Source organism: Caretta caretta, chromosome 12 (genome assembly GCF_965140235.1).
Source record: "Caretta caretta isolate rCarCar2 chromosome 12, rCarCar1.hap1, whole genome shotgun sequence".
In the NCBI taxonomy this organism is placed as follows: Eukaryota; Metazoa; Chordata; order Testudines; family Cheloniidae; genus Caretta; species Caretta caretta.
Genome location: NC_134217.1, coordinates 43,074,187 through 43,082,749, shown reverse-complemented (window position 1 = coordinate 43,082,749; position 8,563 = coordinate 43,074,187). Strand labels below are relative to the sequence as shown.

Here is an 8,563-nt window from a genome sequence, read left to right as displayed (position 1 = left end):
TTTCCCACTGCAAGGGGCAGTTTTTGATAAGAGAAATGTATATGTTTACACTCATTAGTTTACCAAGTTTTGCTCCCATTTCAGCCTCTGCTCTAGAGAGCGTGAGTGGCTCGGTTATCAAAGGAAAGCGCAGTGAATCAACTACTTACTGTTCTTACCTTCCTTTGCTTCTGGTTTAATCAGCAGAAGAAAACATGCTAACTGGCTCATCTCTAGTTTACAGATGTGAAGTTGACCAAGGCATCAAGCTTTGTCTTTCTATCCATTAATTACAGTAATGTGCCCAGATTTCTTACACAATCATTTGATAAAATTCAACTTGTACAATGCCCTTTTCATACACAACACATCCCAAAGCTGCAATACGCACGGTGCTACTTGGCTCATTAAACACTTGGACTCCATGCTGAGAACCATGCACTCTCACACTAATGCAAACAGTGCCCATGGGCACACAAACACCCACATGCTTGTGAGGGCAAATGACTATGCACGTACACACACACACACACACTTGTGAGTGCACCAGGGGCATGTGCCTACAAGTAGCTCCATGAACATCTAATTTCATGCGCACAGATGAATTCACAAACATGCACGCACACAGTCCTACCAGCGAGCGCACGGGCATGCACACACACAAAACCTTCACACATCCGGGGACATCGGAGACAAGAGCTTTTGCTCATTTTTTTTTAATGTATCACAATGAGCAGGAAACATACTTGATGAAATATTTTCAAAGGAGTATATTCAATTACCATCTACAATCAACTTAACTATGACAACAAAGTTTTTGTGACAATTTTTTTTTTAAAGTTTTGAAAGTTCCATGTGGTTTCTGTTTCTGTTCGTCTCCATGTATTTTGGTACAGTTCGAGATCAGCATTGTTACAGTAACAAAAAAGCTAACAAGACTACATTATAGAAAAACACCAAGAACATCATTTTTGGTTTCACTTGCTCTATTATTTGTACATTGCAAAGGCTGTTCATATACCTCTTCACCTCATTTACGCTTTCTGTTCTACCCAAACTTGCCCCCCAAAAACAAACAAAAAAATAGTCAAAGCTTTGTGTTTCACAGTGGGCAGTATCTCAGCCAACAAACCAACCAAATTTCTGCTTCTATTTAAAATGTTTTAATTTAGTTAATTTATTTTAAAAAAAGCAAAATATATTTTCACAAACATCAACTGTGCTGGCTTGTGTTAATGCCTCTCTGTTGTCTGCATCTTCCTGCCTTGCCTGCTGCACGGGCGCAGGTTGGCCCTCTAAAAACATGCCTTACAGTGTATTTCATACTGTTGTGTGAGAAATTTGGCCATCTTCGCCTCTTTAAAAAGCTTTTAATTTAAAAATAAACAGTAATCGGCTCTGTGCTGTGTTTAAAATCTTTTCCTTGTGGGGGTTTTCCACCTCCCCCTTTTCTAGGAAAAGCAGAAGGGAGGAGACCTCAGCTCTAGGGTTCTATCTGGTGCTGTTCTAAGCAGACTGAGTAGTACCAGCTACTCGGGTCTCAGAGCCCCCTTTGGGATTGGTGTCCAGCACCAGGCCACTTTGTTGGTTTTTCTATTTGAAATAGAAAAATTTATATTATGGGGAAATTTTTAAAAAGGCTTTGAAAATGACCCCCTTCCCATAGCCTCTCAAGGAGAAGAGAGGTGCAAATTCTCAAGTGAAGGCCAGTCTGAAGGGCAGAAGTGTAGACAGATATTGAATTACTGGCATGAATTTTAGTGCTCATGAGAGTGAGAGACTAACAGCGCCGGCTACAGATTGGCTTGGTATGAGCAGACAGGCACCATGCAAGTTTCCCAACACAGCCTGTATGCATCTCAACCCTGACTGGCACCACACCTGGTATTCTAGTTCTGGGCCTCTCCTGAGCAGCGACCGCTAACTGTACCACAGTGTGTTAAAAGACATGGAGGTGGGGGGAGAATAGTGATCTGATGGGGAAAATTATCCTCCAAGGACTTGGTTGAAACCATCACTCATTTCATCTGCGATTAAAGCAGTATTACAACCGAGGAGTCCACATAACACCTTCAACCCCTGTGGGAATTCTGCAGCAGGAATCAGACTTTGGCAACCCTAACCCTTCTGATGTTCATCAATTTCACTTCGAGTGAGAGCACAGTAGCTCAGCCTGGGCTGGAGAAAGCGAGCAGGCCCTGCAGCCACTGCTGCATGGCACTTCAAAAGGATGAGACAATCTCAGACTGAAAGAGTATCTAGAAATATTTAGGAAAAAAATATAAGAAAATAAGTTTAAAACACTTTTTAGTGGGTGGGAAGGAAGAGGGAGAAGAAGGAGAGAGAAATTGCACTATGACCAAACGACATAATAAAAACCAAAAGAAAAGATTTCAAAAGATACCTAGCAGAATTTGACAGATAAAGGTAGTGTTAAATTGTTAACTTGTATCACACAGAGAACCAAAAACAAAACAAACAAAATATTTCTATATGATACAGACAGAGTAACATACAACAGTTAAATGGCAAAAATATATATATATATATTTGAATATATATATATCATAGAATTACAAACAAGATAAAATAATGGAAAACAAAAAACTGTACAACTTTGAAATTTAAAAAATGTTCATCTCAAACACAGGGAGAAATACAAGAACTTTTGTTAAAAGAAAACAGTTTGTTAAAAGAGCAAACGCTTTGTGTACTTGTTTTCATTTTTGACACCTTATGCTACAACTGGATACTCGTATGAATATTAGATGGTACTCTCTTTAGTATTGTCTACTTAAAAAACAATTAAAAAAGGAATTTGCACTGTGCATCAGCCTAGTTAGAAATATGTACAACATTTCAAGATCTAGTCTTTCATTAAACTAAAAACAAAAATTCATAAAAATAAGAGTCCCGGCTAAAAAAATGAAATCCGCGTTTCATATCTCGGAATGCTCCAGTCTCTTGAAAAGTTGATGAGTGGCTTCAACATTGGGAAAAGAAGCCAGAGGGTGAACAATGGAACCTGCATTCACAGTCTTCGAAGTTCCCTTTTGAAATATAAGGAGGATGACAGGGTGAATGATTTCACACTTTCAAGGGTCGGGAGGAAGGGAGATTGTTTCTGTTGACATTTGGCTAGGGAAGTGAAATAGCAAGCATCTGTCTCCAAAATCTACATTTTAGCAGCACAAAGTTTTTCTTTTAAAGTCCAGACCATAAGAGGGGTGTGTGTGTGTGTGTGTGTGTGTGTGTGTTTTCCACTAACAGGAACACAGAGATTAACATAAACACAAGTGCCTCACATATGGGATTTTTTTGTTTTGTTTTTTGTTTTGCTTTCTGTACATTGCTATCTGATTCTTTGCGGGCTGCACCTCTGGGTCTCTCACCACTCAGACTGCCTAACACAAGGACAAAACTTTGAAGTAAAAACTTGTGTTTTGGTATGTTGAATTTTCATAAAGAGTTGCCTCTCTGCTTGCAGAAGAAGCACAGATAACAACCTGGGAACTTTTTTATTCTTTTCTTTATTTAAACTTAGTTTTGTTTGTTTAAATCAGAAACAAATTCTCATGTAAAAAGAAACCTTTTTGCTCATTCTGCACCAGTGGTGAAAGGGTATGTCTTTGGATTTTATTTAAAGCATGAATTTTTTTTTGAGAAAAAATGTAACAAAAAGTTATTTTAAAAGAAGGAACAGAGTGCAGCCTAATTACACAAACAAACGCTTATAGTTTAGGAACAGAATCTTTGAAGCATTTACAAAATGAGGAAAGGAAGAGAAAAAAGGAAAACGAAAAATAAGAGATAAGTGCACAAGGGTAACAGACATAGGTAAATCGTATGTATAGGTCTTAAAAAGTTTCAAACCCCCAACAAAAAATATTCTGCAAGGGATCCTACTGACCCCCAAAACCCTTTGAACTTCTTTCTTTAGTTTTTATAAAATAATTATGCAACCACCCTCTAAGAAATGAAGGCAGTAACCATAAGTGGAAGATTACAGGATGGGTGAAAGGGGAATAAAGGTACAAAGGGGAGAAAAGCTTAGGCGAGTCAATGGATTGCAATCTATCTGGCTAGGAATGAACAAGACAACATCAAATGAGAAGCCGTCAGCTGGACCATACAAAAGCTAAATGTACACAAAAGGGTTTTTTCTTTTAAATCTACCATACTGCTTCAGTTCATTTCCAATGCAACAATCTACTCAACACCAAAAATGGTCATATCTATCATAAATACAGAAAGTCAGTTGTTTTAAAACTTATTTTTAAGCTCCAAGTCCTCAACACTCTGTGTTTTTTTTCTGAAAAGTGGGAGTGCTTAACTTTTCCCCTTGAAATTGGCTTCATCAGAAAAGCTACCCTTAAAATCCCCAGAAAGCGAAAGCAGTTCACATTGTTTTTCTCTTGAATACTTTCTGCCCATTTTAAATTAAAAAACAACCTCCCCCCCAGCCCAAAACAACCCTCCCCAAACCCAACAAAACAAAATTCTTTTCTGGAACAAAAAACAAAACAAAACACCCAAAACAAACAAACAAAAAAATTATATATATATATATATATATATATATACATACACACACACACACACACATATATATATATATATATAAAAACAATGATTCTGAAAACAGAACAAAGTGTGAGCGATTGACCTGAGAATAAAAAGACATTACATTTCTTTTTTCTTTTAGCAAGCCATTGGTATCTGAATGCTAAGATAGCAAGAAATTTAAACTGTAGCCCGGTGGGCTGCTTTCCCATACAGTGCATGCCGGCCTTTGCTGTGCTATCAATGTGGGGGCATTATTGGAAAAGGGCAATATACAAGGGGTTTAAGCTCCAAAGACATTAAGGAGGCAGTTTGGACTTTTGTCTCCCAGACCAACAGGACCTTCAAAAGGACAAATGTAAGAGAGGTTTTTTTGTTTTTTTTTTTATTAAAAGAAAAAAAAAATGTAAAACCCACCGGCATTGTTATATGGGAAAACAACCCACGCTTTTTCTTTTTTCTTTTTCTTTTTTTGGTTAGAAGCTTTGGAATTGCAGTTAGTCTATTTTTGAAATTGGTTTGTTATTAATTTTATTTAAATTCATTTTTGTATTGTTCATCTTCAAAGCTTACAATCTGAAGGTGTCCATTCCTACACTAGTTAGACCACTGTCCTTCGGGCAGCTGGGGTCTTTAGGCCCCTCCCCCGGGCTAGCCGGTCCATCTGACTTTTGGCTAAGATCCGTGTCAGACTCCTCCGAATAGTCGTCTGTTGGCATCGAGGGCTGAACCCCTGAGGTGCTGCATGAACTTGAGGTAACCGTTGGAGATGAGGAGAGAGGAGGGAAAGAAGGAGGCGGCGGCTTCCCAAGTGGAGCCCGGGAGAGCGCTTGAGGCCAAGACTTTCTGGAGGCGTGGGGGGAAGCTGAAGAGGAGGAGGAGGACAGAGGGGCTAGGGGGCTGTCGTTTGAGTGAGCGGCAGACTGCGAGGTAGATGCGGTGCTAGGATCGGGGAGGCAGGCAGAGTGAGGTAATCGACTGGGGTGCTCTTTGGCGTTTCTTGCTGCTCTGGTGATTGTTCGGTGTTTGTGAGGGGCTGACTCGAGATGCTGACTCAGGGCTTCGTCCCCGCACACTGTGCTCTCGCACGCCACGCACTGGTACGAGCTGCTGCCCTGGCCCCCGCCCGTGGGCACGTGGAGCACCATCTCCTGCAGGCTCGCCGCAGGCTGGCCGAAGCAGCAGAGGGACGTCAGGTGGTGGCTGGCCGCCTCCCGGTCGCTGAAGCCCGCCTGGCACTTGCGGCAGACCAGCTTGTACTGCACCTTTGGAACGATGAAGGGGTCACACAGGGAGTCCGCGCTGTTGCTTTCTGCTTCGGGCTCTTCTTGGGGTTTGGGCAGGAGGGGGGACACCTCACGGGGGGCGTTTTTCTGCTCTTCCTGTTTGGGGGATTCTTTGGCAGGGTCTTTGTCGGGGGGGGCAGCCCCCGGGGGGGCTGGGGTTTGGCTTCCTTTGGGCTGCGGCTGCACTTTCGGCGGCTGCTGCGGCTGCACTGGTCTCTGCTGCTGCTGCAGAGCCTCCTGCAGGCTCTGCTGGTACTGCTGGTACTGCTGCAGCAAGGAGCCGGGGGACAGGCCGAGCAGAGCCTGCGACAGAGCGGGGCTGTAAGGGAACAGGCCCTCCATGCCGTACATGGGCTGCAGGTACCCGCTCTGCAGGGCCCCAGGAATCTGAGGGGCGTAATAGGGTGAAAAGCCTGGGACAAAGTAGGGAAGGAACTGGCTTGTAAGCAAGGCTGTGGGGTCTGAATTCAAGGCAGCCTGCAGAGCCTGAAGCTGGGCAGGCTCCACCGCATACTCCATGGTGGGCAGGGGGGCAGAAAGGGTCGCTGCAGGGGCCTCTCCTTTCTCCTTCTTGGGCCCCGGCAGGGAATCCCCTTTCCCTTTAGGCGCCTTCTCCTTCTCTTTCATCTTCTCACTTTCCTTATCCTTGCGCGGCTGCTGCTGCGGGGCCAGGGCCACGGGTGCTTGTGCTGGAGTTGGGGAGCTCAGCGCGGCGGGGGGCTGTTTATTTGGTAATCCAGATGTGGGAAGGCCAGGTGAAGGGACGCTTGTGCTGGGCAGACCCATCAGGCTGGGTTTTGGAGAAGTTAAAGCTAAAGGGGGGAAGCAACAATAAAATCACTCAGCACCGTGCAGGTCTAAGAGCCCTACCGGGGGCTATGGCTGAGCAGGGAGGTCAGTCCACAGGCCAGGCTGGATCCCGGCAGCGTCACCGCAAGCAGGACAGGCCTGACGCCGGCTGCTCAGCCATGGGCCTGGCTGCAGGGGAGCAGCTCTGTAAGTGACACTTTTAACCTACAACGTACTTTAGAAACGCGAGGTCAGGGTGCTAGCCTGGGACTCCAGAGACCTGTCTTCAATTCCCTGCTCAGCCAGACTTCCTTTGGGACCTTGGGCAAAGTCACTTGGCCTCTCTGTGCCTCAGTTCCCCCTCTGCACAATGCGGACAATAGCATTGCACTGCCTCCTAGAGGCGGTGTTCACACATACAGTAAAGACTGTCAGGAGCCCAAACTGTACAGGCCAGTTAAACACCGAAGAGTAATGAGTTCACCTGTCTGCTTTCCCTACCTAGTTTTGGCAACAGGGCTGTTTGACTCACTGTATTTAGCTGCCTAATACCTGGCACCAGAGATCAGCTTCCTATACCACTCCCAAAGCAATAGGCCCGACTGTCCTGACCTGTTCTGGCTACAGGCGGAGCCCTGCCAGCCACGGAGGGAGAGGGCAGTGCTGACTTGGCAGAACGCCACGGCTGGACAGCAGCAGTGATGCGGGGGGGTTGGGTGCGAAGGTGCTGCAATTATTTTTCTGCTAATGAAAATAAGTTTTAGCCTCAAGATATTTCAAAATGACAAACAGCAGGAAAGAAGAGAATGGAAGAGGGGCAGACAGGGAAGGAAAGGAGTGGTGCAGAGCAAGAGAGGGGAGGGGAAAAGCAAAAGAACCGGTTAGAACAGGTACAAACGAGGAGCCCTCCTTTTCTTGTTTTTTTTGCGACTTCACTGACTCCCACTGTTCTCCTTGAGGAAAGCAGATCTTCCCCTAACGCCAGTGTCCAACCACTGGAAGACCTCTCCCTGCCCCCACGCTCTTTTCTTAGTTTGTTAAAATCCCTCTCAATGGTTGCAGAATGCAGACAAGTGTCTGCTTTCCTAGGAAATGTTACATGGATATGAAGTACAGAATCCCCTTGATACTAGAGATGCTTGGAATGTCCCTTATTTGGCCAGGACAGATGAATGTCTGCCACAATCCATTATTTAGGAACTGCTGGAGGGTGTCCAAGGGGTCGGAGAGAGAGCAGCCAGAGGAATATTGGCGAGGCCAGGGAAACCAGCAGAAAGGAATAAGCACTTGCATTGTAACTTCTTTCATGTATAAAGTGATATGATGTTTGTTGTGTCCAGCCACAGGACTGGAAAAGCAAGTGAAAAAGCTGGTGATGGGGGGAGAACAGCTGGGAAACCATCGTAGATAACAAGAGGGGCAGGTAAAGAGACAACAATCCACAACTCTTTCACTAGCCAACATCTTCCTTAGGCAGTCAGACCATCCAATCCCAGATCAGCTAGCTAAGCGAGGAATATTGTGCACTGCAAATTGTAAGGGCTGGGAAAACTCTAAACTTCAGAGAGGCAAAAGCAGCAAATGTGTACCCCTGTTCTCCTCTCCTGTCCTGAGAAGGAACCAGTGTTCAGTGGCAAACTGGGAGTTTGTTTCTAAAAGCCACGCTTTATCACATGTTGAATGCCAGGCTGCAGCCAGTCACCACAATGACCTTTCCCTTCCCTGTCAGCTCTTTTTAGAGTGTAAGGCAGATATCTTCAAAGGCACCTGGCATTTCGATGGCCAATTACCAGTAAGCAGCTTGCAAAATCTCAGCCTAACCTCTTTGAGGCGGGACTATGCCCTCTTGTGTGTCCGTACATCGCCTAGTGCACCGTGGGCTCCACTGCAAACAAACACTAGGGGGTCTGTCTGCACAGCAAAGAAAATCCTGCGGCTGGCCCATG

At 44.7% G+C, this 8,563-nt stretch overlaps 1 protein-coding gene across 4 annotated transcripts in view; it reads right to left on the bottom strand.

Annotated features, from left to right (window-relative positions):
• Positions 1–665: 665 nt before the first annotated feature.
• ZFHX3 (zinc finger homeobox 3) overlaps positions 666–8,563 on the bottom strand; it is a 930,873-nt gene continuing 922,975 nt past the window's right edge. For all 4 annotated transcript variants that reach the window (XM_075118499.1, XM_075118500.1, XM_075118502.1 and 1 more), the window contains one exon: positions 666–6,640. In XM_075118499.1, the coding sequence (XP_074974600.1) occupies positions 5,112–6,640 (1,529 nt within the window). In that variant the 3' untranslated portion in view covers positions 666–5,111. The remainder of the gene's footprint in view (positions 6,641–8,563) is intronic.